Genomic DNA, 19,612 nt, shown 5'->3' with positions numbered 1-19,612 from the left:
TTGAGGGTACTTACCATTTGGTACCGTTCATTGCTGCTATAAGGCTGAGTAATGATCAATTGAAAGGCTGACTTGAGCTACAGCCCCCTCGATAGGTCACTCTGATACATATCTCAATGCTATCAAGTTCATCTTCCATACACCAGGAATTGAGTCTTTCTATACATACCGGAATATCCAGGGCCATTTTCCCAAACCCCATGTTCATTCTACACCGTCCCTCTTCCTTCATCACAGCCTGCCTCAGTGCTTTACGCAAAGAAATCTGGAGTGCTTTTCTGCACCAGCGCCCGTTTCCGTTCCCTATTTGTTCGAGCATAATTATAGTCTTTGCGTCATAGCAACAGATCTAATTTTAGGCGAGATGCCGATGAAGATCTGGCGGAGGGGTATTGCGGAGTGAACCAGCTGGCTGCGAGGAAGTTGTATTTTTGGCAGTGCGGTAGTACTCGGATTGTTGCTATGCCGTGCTTCTATCATTTTGTGTTACATATTAATCGGGGTCTCCGGTCCATTGAAAGGAGCCTATCAGTGACTTAATCGTGGTTTATTCATTCAGCATAGTAGGAACGTAGCAGTTGCATCGGACCGCAGTATAATCTGGCGACGTAGAGCAAGTAGATAACGTTCTCCACCCTCTCATCTCCCATGCGAATCACAATAATTCACAACTTATACATACTGCATATCACTACTATCGACCCAATTTCCATGCAGACCGGGCCGAAGCCGAACCGGCAGAGGAATAACCGCCCTGGCTTTGCTAAAATCCGTCAAATCCAACAGATGTAGCTCGCTTGTCATCGACTCGTAGTCATTGACCAGAGCCATGAGGTATCCGTCTCCTTCGATGGAAGACCCTGCCTTTGGAATGAAAACCGGCTCTTGCACCAGATGTGTCCGACCAGGGAAATAGACTTCTGAGATCCCAGTATGTAAATCCACGTGAGCTAAAGCATTATATAGAGGATACCCGCCCCCGAGACGAGGCCCTATTGTTTTAAAGTCCGTGCCCAGGGAAGGGTCCATGAGATCGAAGAAACAGTGTTGATGCTTTCGTGTGGCGAAGCGATCGTCTATTCTGTAGAATTCACTATTGCCGGTATGTAGGATCTCGGGGTCAGGCAGTATTCCACTTGTTGTGTTCGGATCGATTGTGAATCGCATCAATTGCGAAGTGATTGTGCTGGGCTCGGGTGCTGACCCTTTGCTGTCTGGCCACCAGAAGAATACATTCTGTTTGCTGATACCGAGGTCGAATATAACGTGTCCATTGTGGTCTTCGTACGCGTTGAGCGTATGTCCAGGAAAGGAATTGTCCCATCGGAGCCACTGTTATAAGTCAGTGCGCTGTATGAAGAGTTGCATCGAATGGCAGCCACCTTAATGGCTTCAGACTTTGGGCCCCGTCGAGGGATGACGCCAATATACAAAGGGGTCTCGGGACTCCATTGCCAGTGTTCCCCGCCAGCCTTGAGGCGATCGATGTCGCATAGTTGGGGAATAAGGGGGAAGAGTACCTTGTGGTGTTAGTTTTTTATTGCAGATCTAATTGATTCGACACTCACCCAGTTCTCAGTCACCGCAAAATCATGTATCATGGCACAAACAGGAGCTACAAACCAGCAGATGTCGGAGAAGGACCCATCTGGCCTGACCTGGTAGTAACAAACATCTGGTGTGCCATCACCCTTTGCCTCATAGCCAAAACAGACCATTTCGCCGGTTTTCGGATCAAACTTGGGATGTGCCGTGAAAGTGACACTTGGAAGTTGTCCCTCAAAGTCGTACAGACCTTTTGTCTCCAAAGTCGAGGGATCCATCGCATATGGTGGAGAATCTTCCTTCAGGGCCAACAACTGCCCATTGAAGAAGACAATGTTGGTATTTGCTGTGCTACGAATCTTGAACCGGACGGCATCTGTGAACTTATTCCGATATTTTCCTGTACCAGTTAGCAAAGCCTAGTAGACATAGATTGAGAACCGGCATACCAAGAAGGGCTTTCCCTGCTTCTCTTTCGCGGACGAATTTCTCGGTACGTACGAACTTTTGTTTCCACGATACGGTGCCATTTTTGATCCGAAAGGCGCTTACATTACCATCGCCATTGAACCACTGGTTCTTTTAGCACATCCGCTACAGCATACCAATGGGGGAATGAATACAAACCGGATCATCTTCGATGAAGGGTGGCATCTGGGGATCAGGCATTACCCGAAAGAACATGCCGTCGATATCATTTGGAATATCCCCATAGACCTCTAGATTGTTCACCTCGCCCTCAACCCGACATGGCTTCATAAAAGCCGAGAACTGCGGCCTTTCGGGAAAGTGGAGAGTCTTCGGAAGAGACATGGAGGGAGTTAAAATGCCAACACTCTGTACAGAGCGGGAAATATCACAGTCTGGCACTAGTAGACAAACTGATGCTATGCTTCAAGAGATTCTCCCATATTATTAGCAACCACGTCTGTTGAGGCGCTCTGTCTAACTTTATAGGTAGGCGAAGCATTGCCGAGTTGCGGGCTGCGCACATCAAGGAAGCCGATCATGTTGACTAAGCGGAGAACCCCCACTCCGGGGAGGGGCAGGTCTTATACTATGTCTCAGATGGATCAATGATCGAAGTCATCTCAGGGGAGAGACAAGGCAAAACAAACCGGATACTAAGAATAATTGGAGGCCGGGGAGCAGTAGATGGATGATGACTCAGCGGAATGAAAATACCTCCGAGCAGCCGGGACGGGGTGGCTTTGTCGTTGTAGTATCATTTCATACTAAATACCGATCATCTGTAAAGCCCTTGAGCATTTTCGACAAGATGAGATGTCCTCATCTCTTGACCGTCATGTCTCAAGTCACAAGCACGAGCTTTGTGCGTCTCATAAATTCTGGACTGCAAGGAACACCCCTCAGGAATAAGTATGTATACTAACTATATTCGGTAATGCTGCCAGTAAGTGGTACTGATCGACGGCCTAGTACCTCAATCTGCTGACCGGCACAGCGGATGAAAGAGGTACAGGACAATATCTCAGATTAAAAGTCCAATCAAACCGTTTGTCAGATTTGAGTACTGTGCTATTCAATTTCGAGATCAGCAAGTAAACCAGTTTTCAGTATTTGATGGACTACCGGGCTACCCAAGGTCAAGTACCAGGGCGACCAGTTGTTCTAGCCACCACGGATTGGATACCTAGCAGGATAGGCAACGACAAGGACGGGGTTTACTTCTTAAACTGGGGATCGAATTCAGCAAGCCTGCTCTCATCGACATTTCGCTGGCTTCTTGTTTTCACACGGATACTTTGCCTCATTCCATACGTGAGCCCTATCAACAAAGTCTGACCACTCATATTACGAAAAGCGAGCATATGTGCAATCATCTTGCCGAAAGGCCTCTGGCGTACGAGAAATATACGACAAACCGGGGAATATACAGAGGTCGAAACCAGGCAACTGGGAGATCGGAGTGCTGATGACTATAGGGTCGGACCCAAATAACTCAATGAAAGGCGATCTTGAGGATCCCCGATACACATTACGGAAGGTGGTGACCCAGATGGCCCAACAAGAATGGCAGACTGGTAGGCAAGGATAATGGCAGCCATCATGATTCCATGTCTGACTTGTCAGTGACGCCAAGTCGGGCTCTATCACAGTGCACACCGCGCTGTTAGTTGGCCGATCCGATGTTTGGCAGCATTACCTCATGGGGAAGTATTGCTGCATTCGGCGAACAGCGAACAAGGCAAGATGGTCCGTCGCATCCAGTCCGTCAATTGAGAAGCATTGCCAACGAAGACAACACAAACCATCGGTTGCTCCCCACAAACCTCCACCGAGCTCCAATGAATGATGCCCGTCCGGATCGACACCCCAGGTGCGGGGCGGCGTCTCAATTACCGGCATGGAGGAGGCGGCTCACGAGGATTAACTATACCCACAATTACTATCTGGACCTGTTACGTATATAACCTGTCAGAAGGCACCAGTTTGCCCTGCAGCACGTATCTAGTTCATCCCTACTAGTAGAAGCCCTGTCAGTAACACAAAACCTTCCCAATGACCAAGAAGGAACACCCCGAAGAACTCGACAAGAGTTCGGCAGTCCACGATGAACATGCCGACACCAATGCGCCTGCTCTTCTATCCTCGGAAGTGAAGTATGACGCCGGAAAGCTCAGGGACCTAATTCAAAACCCCTACCCATTCGGTGCTGCGTTCTTGGCATCATTCGGTGGTTTTTCATTTGGCTACGGTAGGTCCTTTGTCCACCTACACTACGTCCCAGTTAACATGTTCTAGATCAGGGGGTCATATCGATCATTCTCGTCATGTCCCAATTCTGACAGCAATCCCCCGAAACGTCCCCGGACCATGCACACTATGGCTTCAATGTGGGACTTATGACTGGGATGCTGGAATTGGGGGCTTTCATCGGTTGCCTGTTCTTTCCTGCCCGTCGCCGATCCAATATCTCGAAAATGGGGATTGACCGTGGCCAGATTCTTTTTCGTAATAGGTGCCGCCATTCAAACAGCCGCGCAAAATCATGCTACAACCGTGGCCGGTCGATTTATTAGGGGGATTGGCGTCGGCACCTTGGCAATGGGTGCCCCATTGTATATATACGAGATCTCCCCGCCTGCATGGCGTGGATCATTCTTGGTTCTGGAGGCAATCAGCATCGTCATCGGAGCAGTTGTATCGTACTGGATCACTTATGGAACAAGGTACATTTGTACAACAAGTGTCGAACGTCGCTCCAAGGGAAAGGCTTATGTGGTTATAGATCCATCCCCAATGCTTGGGCGTTCCGGCTCCCATTCCACCTCCAGATGTTTCCAGCCCTCATTGTGGGCTAAGCATTCATCCATTTCCCTTCTCACCCCGCTGGCTGGCGATGAGAGGTTGGGATCAGGACTCTCTCGGCTGTTTGGCGAAATTGCGCGGACGGTCTCCGCAAGACGAGAAGGTGCAATTGGAATGGAAGGGAATCCTGTCGGAGGTCCGATTCCACCAGGCGCTCCTCGAAAGGGAGTATCCTGACCACGCTCGTCACCCGCTCTTTGTCGGCTTTAAACAGTGGGTCGATATCTTTCGGCCAAGATACCTGAGGAGGACTCTTGTTGCCTTAGCATTCCGTTCTTGCAGCAGGTATGTGGCCCACTGATTGCAGTGACACTTCCCCATGCCTTCAACTCCTGACCGATATAGTTTTCGGGAATCAACGCATTCGTGTATTATGCGCCCACATTCTTCGAAGCCCTGGGACAGAGCGACAATAACTCACTGACTCTATCAGGAATGGTCAATGTCTGTCAATTCATCGGAGGCGTTCCGATTATGCTGTATCTGGATAAAGTGGGGCGGCGTAAACTGGCCATCTACGGTGGAATAGCCATGGCAATCCCGCATCTCGTAATGGCGGGGTTAATGAACCAATTCAGTAGCGATTGGGCTACACATCAGGCAGTTGGGTGGTTCTGTGTGGCCCTGATTTGTAAGCTGTCAACCTCGAATGCTTCTGCGCATTTACCACTGATACGGGTGACAGACCAATATGTGCTCTCCTACAGCATCTCATATACGGACCATGGCATGGGTCCTTCCTGCGGAGGTGTTTCCTAGCTCCAAACGTGCCAAGGGGGTTGGTGCCGCTACGGGGATGATTTGGTTGGCCAACTTCATTATCGGGGTTGTCGTGCCGGAGATGCTCCTTAAGCTCGGATGGGGGACGTATCTCTTCTTTGGAATTTTCTGTGTGGCTGCCGCCGTATTTTCATTCTTCTTGGTTCCAGAGACATCAAACAAGTCGTTAGAGCAAGTTGCCGCGGTATTCGGTGACGAACTCATTGATGAAGAGCGGAACCTGCAAAGCCGCATTGCCGGCGAGGTGTGGCATGGCTATGGCAGTCATGCGGAGAAGGAAGCGCGGGTCTGAGCGGGGTTACCTCGCTGGATGGTGGTCGGGGCCAGTGTTTGCGAGAGCGAGTCGTCCAAGCGAACGGGGCACCCCCTTTAAAATCCGCGGATATTGTCCATTGTAGTCCCTGCCACGTACTATTCCCACAATTCGCGCAGAGGAGCACGAAAGCATCGTTGAGAGGTGAGAGAAGCACTAAGCAGGGGTGAATTCACCGCGTGCATCCGACCAGGTTTCCCTGTCCCTGAAAATTGTGGAGGGGGACAAGGGAGGGGACAAAAAAAAAAGAAAAAACAAGGAGACCCACTGCTTATGGAGGCTTGAGTAACATCCCATCATGCCGTCCCCCGCATCCCCGCAATCATATGTTTTCTACCCAGGTCACTGCAAGGGCATCGTCAATCTTTTCCATTAGTAGTAGATTGGGCAGCGCTGGTGGGTCCGGGGATGCCCCGGATTTCAATGACGGCAGGAGGGTTGTCGGGGTAGTCCCACATGGTTATGAGAGAAGACATGGGGGTATCGGCCATGAGCGCGGAATTACTTGGTAGCATTTCTAAGCCAGAGTGAATTGAAACTGACAGAAAGAAAGAAAGAAAGAAAGAAAGAAAGAAAGAAAGAAAGAAAGAAAGAAAGAAAGAAAGAAGGAAAGAAAAGAAAGTTGGACGAGGAAGAACAAGAACAAGAATGTCTGCCATGACCGCCACACTATTCCCTTTCTAGGACTCGCACGGGATGGAACAGCCTAAAGTGATACTCTTTCCCGCTGCCTCATCTCCTTTAGAAAACAAGTGCGTCAGATGGACAACAACAGCACCGTTTTCCAATGAGCTCTCCATGAAGGCTTGTATCATGGGACAGAAGAAAGACGGTTCCACTGAAGCGGTGTTGACTGACATGATGATGGTGATGGTAAAGCTGGTCGACGGGCTGAGGTTGTGTTGTTAGGCGGGGAGATGGAGTAGTAGGAGGCAGAGGAAGAAGGAGCAAGCAAGAGAAAGAAGCTGTACAGTGAATGCGACGTCATAATGTGTATTCTATTAAGTAGACCTGTTTAATCAATGAATAACTCTATAATATCTATCCGTCAACCCTTGGTTACGATAGCGATACTGCCGCTCTGCTACGCCTGAGGTATAGGCAATATCATCAACTTTCCCTTAATGGGCATACAACGTAATATCTTCAAAACCCTCTGCATCATCACTGATGATGTGCTCTTCTTGACTACCACGCTTGGTCACTTTTCAACCCGGTCTAGGCGGGTGATGCCTCGAACGGACTTGATTCCATCACACACCATCCGATGCCACGCGCTCGTCTCGGGGTGCTTCATCCTCCACTTATCGCTACGTTTTGTCTACACAAGTGCCGATTTTCTGGGCCGATGAGAGAGTGGGAGCACTTCCAATTCTTAGTGCGGCATGAACCGTCATCTCCAGGCCAGCGACCCGATGAATAGGGCTCGTCGACTATATTCCGGGGCCTGATCGCATATAATAAGCGTTGAACCTACATCGTGATGGTCAGCAGCTGATTGGCTCCGAGTAGGAACAACAGGAGACCAAGCACACTCGGACCTACCAGGCCTCATGGATGACGCCATGCCATACTCCTGCGGTCAGACGACCGGAAAGTATAATAGCCTAAGAGCCTAAGCCAAGCCGGATGCCGGATGTTGTATGGAGGAAGACAAATTTTGATTCGTCCCTCTCTCTCCACACGCGCAGCTCTGCATAGCACGCCTTGTCTTTTGCCCCATACCCTAGCCGAGTCCTGTTCTGGCCTATATGACGACCTAAACCCTGCATTTCCCCGGATTTCCTCCACTGCAGGTGGGGACTTGCTAGAAATTGTGGGACTCCTACAGCGGCATTTCTATCCCTCTACGCTGCCGGAAGTGGAGGAGAAGTGACGGCTCGCCTAATGTTACCCCGAAAAGGCCTCTACTATACTCCTCCTCTGCCCATTTGCACCTCGCATGACATGGTCTAATCACACACCATTTGTATCCGTTTCCCGATGTTTATCCGTTAGTCTGGAAATCCCGCAAGTACGGGCACCGCAACTACACATTCACAATGATACAGGCAATGTCACCCCCATGAAAATGGGAGGGGAAAGTGGCATTTAAATACCACCATGTGGCCAGTGTGCAACATGACCTGGCAGCAGTCAAGACAGCATTCCCAAAATGCACAGCATCAGTACACTTCTCAGCTTGCTTGGGAGTCTCGCGCTCTCCAGCGCTGCTCCGTCACAGAACATCACTAGCGACACTTACTTCTATGGACAGTCTCCCGCAGTCTATCCGTCTCGTACGTGGTGTTTCCCCTGTCCAGGCACAGCCTTCACTAACGCCTGGCCAAAGCCGAGGGAACGGGTACTGGGTCGTGGGCTTCCGCCTATGAAAAGGCCAAGGCCTTCGTCGCTCAATTGACGGACGACGAAAAGGTCAATCTCACGGCAGGAGTAAGCACCAAGACTGGCTGCTCGGGCTTTATTGCTGAGATCCCGCGCCTCAACTTTTCCGGTCTTTGTGTCAGCGATGCAGGCAACGGACTGGTACGTATGGCCTTCATACATGACTGAATATGTCTGATGTTCGCAGAGGGGAACGGATTATGTCAACGGTTGGTCTAGCGGTATTCACGTCGGTGCCAGGTAACATTTATGTCAACGAACGTGCTCTACTGTTCCGAAAGCTAACATACTGATACAGTTGGAATCGAACCCTTGCCCGAGACAGGGCCAAGTACATGGGGCAAGAGTTCCACCGGAAAGGAGTGAACCTTCTTCTCGGTCCTGTTGTTGGCCCTCTTGGTCGGGTGGCAGAGGGCGGCCGCAACTGGGAAGGGTTCTCAAATGACCCCTACCTCACCGGAGCACTTGTATACGAAACAGTGCAGGGGGTACAGTCCTCTGGTGTTGGTGTCTCAACAAAGGTGGGCACTAGTCATTCATTGAGCGCCCACAGTATGGCTTATGGTTCAATAGCATTACATCGGCAATGAGCAAGAGACAAACCGAAACCCGGAAACGATTAATGGTGTTGACGTGGCTTCCGTCTCGTCTAACATCGATGACAAGACAATCCATGAGCTCTACCTGTGGCCTTTCCAGGATGCCGTCCTGGCGGGAAGTGTTGCCATCATGTGCTCATATGAGCGGATCAACAACTCTTATGCTTGCCAGAACAGCAAGACACTCAACGGACTACTGAAGACAGAGCTGGGTTTCCAAGGTAAGATCAGATTCTCCAACATTGTCTCTACGCAACGGTCTCTGACTATGCTAGGCTACGTGATCACCGACTGGGGAGCCCAGCATGGTGGAATCGCCTCGGCCAATGCGGGTTTGGACATGGTAATGCCTGAAACGACGCTCTGGGGGTCCAACCTCACCACCGCTATTTCCAATGGCACGATGGAGGCATCAAGACTGGACGATATGGCGACTAGGTGAGCTTCGTAGCTTACTTTTCCAGTACGGCTAAGCTAATCAAATCAGGATTATCGCAACGTGGTATCAGTTGAACCAGGATACGGACTTTCCCACTCCCGGCGTTGGCATGCCAGCAACCGCCCAGTCGGAGCATCAGGCTGTTGTTGGAACGAGTCCCGACGAGAAGAGCACACTGTTGGAGAGTGCAATTGAGGGGCACGTCTTGGTGAAGAATACTAACAATGCTCTCCCTCTTCAAACACCCCAGCTAGTGTCTGTCTTTGGCTATGATGCCAAGGTCATTGATTCTTTCGACCTTGCTTCTACTGTTTTGGGTAATAGTGCTCTCTTCCAAAATTACACTCTCTGGGTGGGCGGTGGCTCAGGGTCGAACTCACCTGCATATGTCATTGCGCCACTCAATGCTATTCAACAGCAGGCCTACGAGGACGGCACATCCGTGCTGTGGGACGTCAGTGCTCAAGACCCGGAGGTGGATCCCACGTCTGAGGCGTGCCTCGTCTTCATCAACAGCTATGCCACGGAAGGATATGACCGCTCCGCATTGACGGACGACTACAGCGACACCATGGTCACGAATGTAGCAAGCAAGTGTAACAACACCATTGTCGTCGTCCACAACGCTGGCATTCGCTTGGTGTATAACTGGATTGATCATGAGAATGTCACTGCCGTCATCCTGGCACACCTTCCTGGTCAGGACACCGGCCACGCCTTGGTAGACATTCTCTACGGGCGGGCCAACCCCTCGGGCAAGCTTCCATACACCATCGCAAAGCAGGCCTCGGATTATGGCTCCTTGCTGCATCCATCGGAGCCACAAACTCCGTATGGCCTATTCCCCCAGTCAGACTACTCCGAGGGGGTCTATATCGATTACAGGGCATTTGACAAGGATAACATCACCCCGCAATTCGAGTTCGGGTTTGGCCTTTCGTACACCACCTTTGCCTACTCGGGGCTGAGCATCGAAAAGACCAATGAGACGACCTCCGAGTATCCACCGTCGGCCGCTATTCAAGAAGGAGGAAACCCTCGGCTGTGGGATGAGTTGGTCACAGTTACGGCCGAGGTGCAGAACAGTGGATCGGTTGACGGGGCGGAGGTGGCCCAGCTGTATGTGGGGATACCCAATGGGCCGGTCCGTCAGCTGCGTGGGTTCGACAAGGTGCTTCTCTCCGCGGGCGAGACAGCCCAGGTGAGCTTCTCGCTGAATCGGCGCGACTTGAGCACTTGGAACGTGGAAGCGCAGCAGTGGCAGCTGCAGTCGGGCACGTATCAAGTGTACGTGGGACGGTCGAGCCGTGATTTGCCATTGACGGGGGAGTTCTCTATCTAAGATAACCAGCCTGATGATCATGATTGTATGTTAGCATAAATGTGAGCAGCCCGCTCGGGCGATCTAATATACTGCTGCTTATATGTCTTCTGTCTCGGGCGAAGCTTTCCTCGAATCATCAAGCGGGGGTTCCGGGTCATTTATCTGTTGCACATTATCTCGGCGTACCACAAGCACTTGTAAACCAAGGGATGCCATCCAATTGCCCTCTTGATGCCCTGATAACCGCCACAAAACCCCCCCTGCCGTAAGTGTAACGTGACGCGCATCCCGGAGCGGGGTTATCACCAGTAGAAAGTGCAGCGACTAGCCAGGGTCAGCATGCCGGCATAAATACGAATGGTCGAGATTCTTCTCCCCGGCTGCTGCGGGGTTTCAGCCCGGAGGTTCATGGTAACCCTGCTGACCCTATTTATAAATGCCTTTCCCCTCTTTCTCCACGATCACGATGAGATATTTCTATTATGCATCGCAACAATGCCTTCTGACGCCCAGCAGGACTCAAGCGCTCTAGGCCCCGAAAGCCCTAATGGCAACAGCCTGTCGTTAGATGTCCTCATTGTAGGGGCCGGATTCAGCGGCATCTACTGTCTACATGAATTGAGAAAGCTGGGACTCAAGACTGTCATCTTCGACGCTGCCCCAGACCTGGGAGGAACGTGGCAATGGAATCGCTACCCCGGGGCTCGCGTGGACTCCGAAGTGCCCGAGTATCAATTCTCTATCCCAGAAACATGGGTCAATTGGACCTGGTCCACCAACTATCCCACCTACGACGAGATACGCCGGTATTTCGAGCACGTGGAGACCGTTCTCAACATCAAAAAGGACTGCTCTTTCAATACGGTCGTAGTATCGGCAGAATTCAATCCCATAGCTGGACGATGGACTATCACCACAGCTGATGGCCGTCACGCATCCGCAAAATACTTCATTGTTGCAACCGGATTTGCCGCCAAGCGACACGTCCCTGAATGGCCAGGCATGGACTCCTTCCGTGGAGACATCCACCACTCTGCATCTTGGCCCGAAGAAGGAGTCGACTTCCAAGGCAAGCGATGCGCCGTGATCGGCACCGGCGCGTCCGGTGTCCAACTGACTCAGGCCTTGGGCCCCGTCGCCAGCTCCCTCAAGGTGTTCCAGCGCACACCCAACCTCGCCATCCCAATGCGCAAGCGACCTCTCACCGTCGAAGAGCAAGAGCGCCTCAAGCCCCTGTACCCGGAGTTATTCCGACTACGGGAAACATCATTCGGCGGGTTCACCTACGACTTCATCGAGCGAGGAGTCTTCGACGAGAACGAGAAAGAGCGCGAAGCATTCCTCGAGGGCCTCTGGGAGAAAGGCGGGTTCCGATACTGGGTCGGCTCCTACGGTGACTATCTCTTCGATGCCAAAGCCAGCAGGGTGATCTATGACTTCTGGGCACGCAAAGTGCGCGCGCGTATCGAGGACCCAGTTAAACGCGACCTGCTGGCCCCGTTAGAGCCACCACATCCGTGGGGTGTCAAGCGACCGAGCCTGGAACTGGACTACTATGACCAATTCAATCGTCCGAATGTGGATATTGTTGACGTGCGCAACAACGCCATCGATTCGTTCACTGAAAAGGGTATCCGTATGGCGGATGGCACGGAGCACGAGTTCGACGTGATCTGTGTCGCGACCGGGTTCGATGTCTCCACTGGCGGACTCACCAATTTGGGTCTGCGCAGTACACAGGGCACATATCTGAAAGATGAATGGGCCGCGACAGTACATACGTACCTAGGACTCGCTATTCACGGGTACCCGAATCTCTTCTTTACGTATGGTCCCCAGGCAACGACAGCATTGTCTAATGGACCGACCACGATCGAGCTTCAAGGGAGATGGATCGTTGATGCGATTCGGACAATGGAGCGGAAGGGGATTAAATCAGTGGAGCCGACTTTGTCGGCTATGCATAGCTGGAAGCATCGGATTGAGGAGCTGTCGAATTCGACTTTGCTGCCTACGACGCGGTCGACGTATATGGGAGGGACATTTCCGGGGAAGCCGTTTGAGCAGTTGAATTATACGGGTGGGATTCCGATGTACAAAGGAGAAATTAGAAGGGCGTTGCCGGGTTTTGAGGGATTTAGGGTTGTGATGCAGTAGTATATTAGGCTTCATGAACTGTTGAGGTTGAAGAGATGTATATGAATGAAGATGGCCAGTCAAATGGTTATGGTGATCGTATTGAATAGTAATTGCAGCCTCCTGATCACCTTGGGACTTGTAGTATCATTCCGTGAATTGTGACCATGCCCACTTTAGTATTGAACTTTCTGCGTGACTATCTGTTATCAACGGTCATCATCTACACCGTTATGGCTTCCTATAAAAGGCCATCATCTTACGGATTTCTGCTTCTTTCCATATTCCCCAGTCTCCTATGCCCTTGAAGGCAGGAAGTATAAAGAGGCTTCAGATATTGTTGAACCTGTTGCTGCTCGAATCACCAAAACACAGATGCATGGCTAAAGAGATACACACAATGCTTAAAGATTCATTTTAGTCCGCGGTCTAAAACAACAGACTAGATACCAATTCCCAGCTATGCAGCCTAGACCTTTGGTAGATGTATCACCATAACTGAAAGCGCTCCTCTTTACATCAAGCTCCTTTGCTTTGAATGAACATTTGAGAGGTGGGTTTTGAAAAGCGAATGCACCTCTACCAGGACCATTGTCTCCAAAAGGTAAATACCCCAGGGCTGAGATTATCGTCAATCCGACTATATAGTATCGCACAATCTTGCACCTATACCCTCCACATTATCAGCAACACCAGGGAAGCTGTCAGCAGCTATGCTTCAGCAAGACAATATAGGCTTCTTATTTTTCCTACCGGTTGACTCCAGTCTGTCCGATATTGAGCGGGATGAGCAACAAGGGCCAGCATGGGAGCTTGAGCCGCTAAGAGACCCCAAACAAGGCTAGTCTTTTCCGTGACCCGGAATTCTTCAGCGTCCTTGGACAGTTCAGGGCGGACGCCCGGGTGCTCTTTGTTGGTGATTACAAGCAGTTGTCACCCCCAGTTTTTACCCGTCCTGGTGAGGTGGCGCGGGTCAAGGCAGTCTTTAAATGTCTGGTGGACAAGAACTACCATCGGATACTTCTGGATGTATTCTCTAGGTCCTATCATATTATATACCAGCAAATCTGAAGGTCTATCATAAGAGCAAAGTCTAATTCTTCAAGGGTGAGCCTACCAACACTGTTCGCAACAGTCCAGCAAAAGCCCCTGCTAGTCAAAATAGGAACTCAAATATGGGCTCTGTCTGGTGTCTCTTATTTTCTCTATCTTAAAAATATCGGGTATAGCACCAAGAAAAGTCCCTCTGGATCCTTGTATCACCCGCGCGAAGCCGAGCTGAGGGCCGCATTAGCAACTCTCATTGACAGAGGCTGTCTCCTGATCTTGGGGCAACAAACGGATACTTTCGACCTTAAAGACCCCTGCTGGACTTATTTACGGATTAAGGCTGCACTACAGCTATCAAACCCCCGCACAATTCAAGAAGCCGAACCTCTGGTCAGCACCGCCGAGAATGATGATGCGAACGACAGCATCCTGAACACACTGCCGGTATTGAGGTTATTCAGAGAGCGCGGAGGCAGGTTAAAGAGGATCATGAAATTTTCCGGGTGACCTTACCTTGGTAGTGACTCATTTATTTTATGCATTGCTTGCTCTCCATATGCGCACTTGCGACGTCGCGCGCTACACGATTCACACTGCGCTTGAATGCTAGTATTTGCTTCTCATCTACATTGGTAGCCGACGTAGCCTACCCTTCGTTTTGCGCTACATTTTTGACACAGCCTGGGATACGCTTGATAATGTCGTTTTAATCATATACAAATATAATCAACGTTTTCCATTCTCCGTTAGATCCTAATACTATCATGTAGTGGGGATCAGTCATTCAACCTTTGCCGTTGGATCTGAACAGACTCCCAATTATTTCCGCTGAATCGCGTGTTCCAGCCTGAGGCAGGAGGGATGCTGCCTGGATGTAATGTAGCGAATCACAGCTCGGGCGCTATCAGATGGCGCGATCAGATTAGATAGACCCCATCCCGATGATCACGAGGTCCCCAGCTTCAATTGTGTTCATGTATGTCCGCCTGTCCCGTTCGGGAGTATTCCTCCGAGTTCATTTCGAATTTTCCGTGTAGATATTCGTCATCACAAATGAACATTCAGACTGCTTCGCTAGTCAAGGCCCCGGGGTTTGCACCTGTACCATACATTCCATAACTCAGGACCACGTGGGTCTCAGACTTCGCCCCCGGCCGGACTCGGTCGGAGGGTGCGGGCGACTCGGTCACGCCCCACTCGCACTCAGCCATCTCCAAGTAGCTTCGTGACTCTGCTTGTCTTTTCCCCTCTTCAATCATCACTCACTCCATCCGGATTCTCGATGCCATGCTGTCCACCAGCTGGCTTTTCCTCCTGGTATACTTGGGGCTGGCCTGCGCCGGTCGGCCGCCAACCGACGAGGGATGCGTGACGGCGGTGTACACCGCCCTGGGTTATCTCTCTTTTTCCGGCGACCCGGCCCAAGGAGCCTGGGAGGCGCGCTGTCAGAACCGGCTGAAAGTAACTTCCACGTATGCCTCGGCGGATGTTTACTGTACGGAGGAGGAGCAAGCCGCAGGATTCGCTCAGTTGCAAGACTACTGCCTGGAATATGGCAAGGTCGAATTGATGCCTCGAGAGCAGGTGGCCGAGAATCTCACCCACGATGCGCTCAGTCGCATGCCTGTCGTTGAATATGGGCAGATCCCAAAGTCGCAGCGCATCCCGACTGCAGTTCTCATCTCTCCGACCTTCTATCGTCGGACGTTTGACACGATTGTATGTTCTCAGCGATGATTGCAACCACTCTTCTAACCATCATCTGCGCAGGATACTTGGCAATTCGAGGTTTGGTCGCATAATGCATTTGGGTAAGACACCAATTCTTCGTCATGCGCAACAGTGAAACTGACTGAATTAGCTTATTAGGATATGCATTCTGGGTCCTCATCATCGCTGTTGGCATCTGCCATCGCCTCGTGCGACACATCTTCCACGTGCTAGATATTCGGGCAGGACAGTGGGCGCGATCCCGTGTGAGATGGCTATGGATACCGCTAGATGGGACATATCACTGGTTGCAAACCCATCTTGTGGTACCGGCCCCCTTATCATCGCCACGGCGGAAGCTGCTTTGGTGGACGTTTCCTACGCGCATTGAAGCAGTGACAGTTTTGTTGTTCTGGGTATTGAGCGTCGTCGTCTGCACGTTAGAGTACCGGCCAGTCGAGGGAAATCTCTAGTACGGTTCCCCAATCTATGTGCACGATGCAGCAGAATTGACGATATCCAGTTGGCCCTCCATACCGGATCAAATCATGCGCTATGCCGCTGACCGAACCGGTGTCTTATCTTTCGCCAATCTCCCGCTAGTGTGGCTCTTTGCCGGACGCAACAACATCTTCATTTGGGCGACAGGATGGAGCTTTGGGACGTTCAATTTGTTTCATCGACATGTTGCGTGGATTGCTACTGTCCAGGCTGTCGCACATACCCTCATCTACCTTGTCATCATGTACCAAAGTATGCTCCTCACATCGAAATAGTCTCGGGCATATTACTGACAACATTACAGAAGGCAACGTGATCAGGAAGCTTCACAAGCCGTATCTAATCTGGGGAACACTGGTAATGCTTCACCCAAACCACTATTTGTTCAAGAATAACGATTTATAGGCAACCGTCGTGATGGTCGCTATTCTTCCCTTTGCCGTGCATTGGTTCCGCCACCGGTTATATGAGACATTCCTACTGCTACACATCCTCTTTTCCATTGCTGTTCTATTCGGTTGCTTCTAGTCAGTGTCACCTTCACCTAACCCCATTAACATCGACTAATCGCCGTCCTAGCCACACAATCATCTTTGAAGGTCACGACTACTGGAACTACCTCTGGCCAGCAGTAGCCATCTGGATCGTCGACCGATCCCTGCGCCTAATCCGCCTCATCTACTGCAACATCCATGTGCGAGCCAACGCCGGAAAAGGCGTCCAGTATACGCGCAGCACAGCAACCTACGACCCATCATCCGACGTCATTCGTCTAGAAGTGACCCCGGGATCAGCTCACATCCGCCCCTCTCCGGGAGACTTCTATTACCTGTACCAGCCCTTCCGACTGACCGGTTGGGAAAGCCACCCATTCACCCTCGGCGCATGGTCCTACGACACTCATGACCGCCAATCCGCCTCAACGAAAGACAACGAAGTAGACATAGACGTCACCCAAGTGCCCCTCCTCTCCGACCCATCCTCACCAGGCACAACCACCCCCGACGAAACACAACTCAAGCACCCACAACAGCACCAACATAACCACCATATCCAGCAGCAAATCCCCAAATTCATCTTCTGGATCCGTCCGTACGACGGCTGGACCCGCTCCCTGCGCCAGCAATGCACCAACTCGCCGGATCTAACCACCACCACAACCATCCTCCTCGAAGGGCCGTACGGCAACCACTTTCCACTGTGGGGCTACGAATCCGTCCTACTAATAGCGGGAGGAACGGGCATAGCAGCCGCGGTACCGTATATCCAGGACCATATGGTGCGGTCATCTACCGAATCAGAGCAGCTTCCTTCATTGAGTAGAAAGGACAGCAACACAACACAGACGAAGGATATGCGTCTAGTTTGGGTAACTCGCCAAGCGGCATTTGCGCAGCAAGTCGCGGGCAGAGAATTAGCGCCTGCGTTAGCGAGGGATGATTTCCGGGCGGAGTTTTACTGCACTTCGTCTTCAACTCCTGCTCCCGCCAGATCTGTCGATCACGAAGACGACGACGAAAGTGATACAGATACAGAAAGACGAGGTATCTGCGATCATCTCTGGAAGGGAGACACTGGGAATATAAATTTTCTTCCCGGTCGGCCGAATTTGGAATCACTCGTCCTCGATCACGCGCACGAAGCCCAGCTGAGTGAATCATCTGCTGTAGTACTCGTATGTGGGCCTTTCGCGTTGGCGGATGAAGCGCGTGCGGCGGTGCATTTGGCTATGAGACGGGGGTATAGGCGGATACGGTATGTGGAGGAGTCATTTAGTTGGTAGGTTACTGTTCAGGATGAGGTTACGAGGTTATGAATATTGTTGATATATTTCATTGCAATGTGGTGGAAATGTACATAGTTATGGGCTTATATATCTACAACATGGCGTTCATAGACGGAGTTTCAATTGAAGGCTCAACTGCCCATCTATGACCTATCTGACTCTAGGTCTAGGAAAGCACATGCTATAGATTCAGTTGCGCTCACAATACATGTCGCAAGGTATGCGACAGCAAAATCACCATGGAGTAATTGCATTCTCATTCCACATTAAACTCTCGTATCTGGTATAACCCATAACTAAACAATAACCCAAACCCACATCCAACTCGCAAACAAACAGACAGCATCCTTACCAACAAGTCAACGTCACCTTCTCATCCACCCACCTCTCTCCACCCCCAACCACCACCTCCCGAAACACCCACTCGCCGACATCCGCCCTCGGAATCGTCCATCCCACGGCAGGTTTCTCCCTCTCCGTGCCTACACGAACCTTCTCAACCCCATACCCAGACCCCAGCATATGATCACCAGTCAATAAACTCCCTGGCCTGACAATCACTACTCCCCGAAACAACTCCCTTGCCTTCCTCTCGCCCAACATCTCCTCCATCGCCCATTTATCTGCATGCGGCACATGCAGCAGCCCATGATACACCCGCCGCAACAAGAACGGCACATCCAACTGCCTCTGACTCGGATCGACGCCCATACCAGAGAGAATGGTGATGAGTGGCCGATTTGTCAAAAACTCCGGATATGTGCTATAGATATTCTGCAGGGCTGTGAGGAGCGCCCGTGTCGCCTCTTCGCAGATATGCGGCTGGTCGAATTCGAATGCCCAGCCACGAAGGTGCCCAGTGGCACCGATGCCGGAGATTATATGGGAGATTAAGGTTGGAGGAGTAGCAGAGGAAGGCCTTAGGAGAAGTGTGTTCTTCACGGCCTCTGGATCGGTCGCATCGCCGGTGATTATACGGAGTTGGGAGTCAAGGGTCTCTTGGTTTATGTTCTGGGTGCGGAGGAGGGCTATAAGCTTGGATGGCGTGCGGGCTAGTGCGATAGCGTGGTAGCCATTCTGTAGGGTGTGGGCGAGGCAGGCGTTGATGCAGCCGCCTGTGGCGCCGAGGAAGGCTATAGTCGGTTTGGCCATTGTGTGTTTGTTTGTCGGTGTTTGAGGGGTTGAAAGAGTAGTATTGGTGATATAATAGTGAAATAACTTAATGGATGATCAGAGGGAAGGGACGGGGGTTTCGAAATCTTGTCTCAAGGTCAGTCGAGGTGGTGGGTTTTTATCTGCAGCGAAGGATCAGAAAGTCTCCGTCGCCAGACGGAACTGAAGGAAGAAGATGCGCTGGGACCATTATTCTCCCGCAGAGGGATCGATGACCGTGGCTGGATCATCTACTTAAGAAGGGGCACATTGGTTTTTGAGAGGTTTTGTATTTTTGCTGTGGTGGAGCGATATAACGCTTCTGCTATTATTTAGGTAGAGTCCAGTGATACCTCTGAAGCCTTCTTAGTTCCCCAAGATCGGCGTCGAACGCAGGGTGTAAGCACACTTGAAGATTAGAATCGTGCACATTGCTCTGTACTAGCACTCAAACTGCCAAATAATGTGTTTAATAGATACAACTAATATATACTATCAATATATTCCCTCATCGCCAGGATGTTTGCGAATAGTTTGGCTGTGGCAGCCAACTAATGAT

The 19,612-nt window shown here is 50.9% G+C and overlaps 6 protein-coding genes across 6 annotated transcripts; 4 read left to right on the top strand and 2 right to left on the bottom strand.

Annotated features, from left to right (window-relative positions):
* Nucleotides 1-672: 672 nt before the first annotated feature.
* On the bottom strand, nucleotides 673-2,358 carry BO83DRAFT_442256 (carotenoid oxygenase family protein; the record flags this gene model as incomplete). The annotated part of the gene is made up of 5 exons (XM_025536399.1): nucleotides 673-1,332; nucleotides 1,383-1,520; nucleotides 1,569-1,945; nucleotides 1,995-2,118; nucleotides 2,173-2,358. 5 exons carry the CDS (start codon nucleotides 2,356-2,358, stop codon nucleotides 673-675), a joined length of 1,485 nt encoding a protein of 494 aa, XP_025382061.1.
* Nucleotides 2,359-4,068: 1,710 nt separating this feature from the next.
* On the top strand, nucleotides 4,069-5,950 carry BO83DRAFT_404121 (sugar transporter; the record flags this gene model as incomplete). The annotated part of the gene is made up of 9 exons (XM_025533679.1): nucleotides 4,069-4,264; nucleotides 4,312-4,337; nucleotides 4,359-4,446; nucleotides 4,529-4,739; nucleotides 4,799-4,819; nucleotides 4,855-5,134; nucleotides 5,161-5,163; nucleotides 5,224-5,556; nucleotides 5,627-5,950. 9 exons carry the CDS (start codon nucleotides 4,069-4,071, stop codon nucleotides 5,948-5,950), a joined length of 1,482 nt encoding a protein of 493 aa, XP_025382060.1.
* A 2,176-nt stretch (nucleotides 5,951-8,126) lies between these two features.
* Nucleotides 8,127-10,742, top strand: BO83DRAFT_412792 (beta-glucosidase; the record flags this gene model as incomplete). The annotated part of the gene is made up of 7 exons (XM_025534437.1): nucleotides 8,127-8,250; nucleotides 8,304-8,497; nucleotides 8,544-8,596; nucleotides 8,655-8,877; nucleotides 8,930-9,176; nucleotides 9,231-9,393; nucleotides 9,443-10,742. 7 exons carry the CDS (start codon nucleotides 8,127-8,129, stop codon nucleotides 10,734-10,736), a joined length of 2,298 nt encoding a protein of 765 aa, XP_025382059.1. The 3' UTR covers nucleotides 10,737-10,742.
* Nucleotides 10,743-11,206: 464 nt separating this feature from the next.
* BO83DRAFT_383610 (flavin-containing monooxygenase) lies at nucleotides 11,207-12,953 on the top strand. The gene has a single exon (XM_025532508.1). The coding sequence runs from the start codon at nucleotides 11,214-11,216 to the stop codon at nucleotides 12,873-12,875; it is 1,662 nt and encodes a 553-aa protein (XP_025382058.1). The 5' UTR covers nucleotides 11,207-11,213; the 3' UTR covers nucleotides 12,876-12,953.
* Nucleotides 12,954-15,184: 2,231 nt separating this feature from the next.
* BO83DRAFT_442252 (ferric reductase family protein) lies at nucleotides 15,185-18,041 on the top strand. The gene is made up of 7 exons (XM_025536398.1): nucleotides 15,185-15,623; nucleotides 15,675-15,715; nucleotides 15,766-16,086; nucleotides 16,138-16,367; nucleotides 16,420-16,472; nucleotides 16,521-16,642; nucleotides 16,695-18,041. The coding sequence occupies exons 1-7, from the start codon at nucleotides 15,192-15,194 to the stop codon at nucleotides 17,896-17,898; spliced, it is 2,403 nt and encodes an 800-aa protein (XP_025382057.1). The 5' UTR covers nucleotides 15,185-15,191; the 3' UTR covers nucleotides 17,899-18,041.
* Nucleotides 18,042-18,249: 208 nt separating this feature from the next.
* On the bottom strand, nucleotides 18,250-19,137 carry BO83DRAFT_459282 (uncharacterized protein; the record flags this gene model as incomplete). The annotated part of the gene is made up of 1 exon (XM_025537168.1): nucleotides 18,250-19,137. Exon 1 carries the CDS (start codon nucleotides 19,051-19,053, stop codon nucleotides 18,250-18,252), a length of 804 nt encoding a protein of 267 aa, XP_025382056.1. The 5' UTR covers nucleotides 19,054-19,137.
* Nucleotides 19,138-19,612: the final 475 nt, after the last annotated feature.

This window comes from Aspergillus eucalypticola (genome assembly GCF_003184535.1).
Source record: "Aspergillus eucalypticola CBS 122712 chromosome Unknown BO83scaffold_49, whole genome shotgun sequence".
In the NCBI taxonomy this organism is placed as follows: Eukaryota; Fungi; Ascomycota; class Eurotiomycetes; order Eurotiales; family Aspergillaceae; genus Aspergillus; species Aspergillus eucalypticola.
This window is presented reverse-complemented; position numbering and strand designations above follow the sequence as displayed.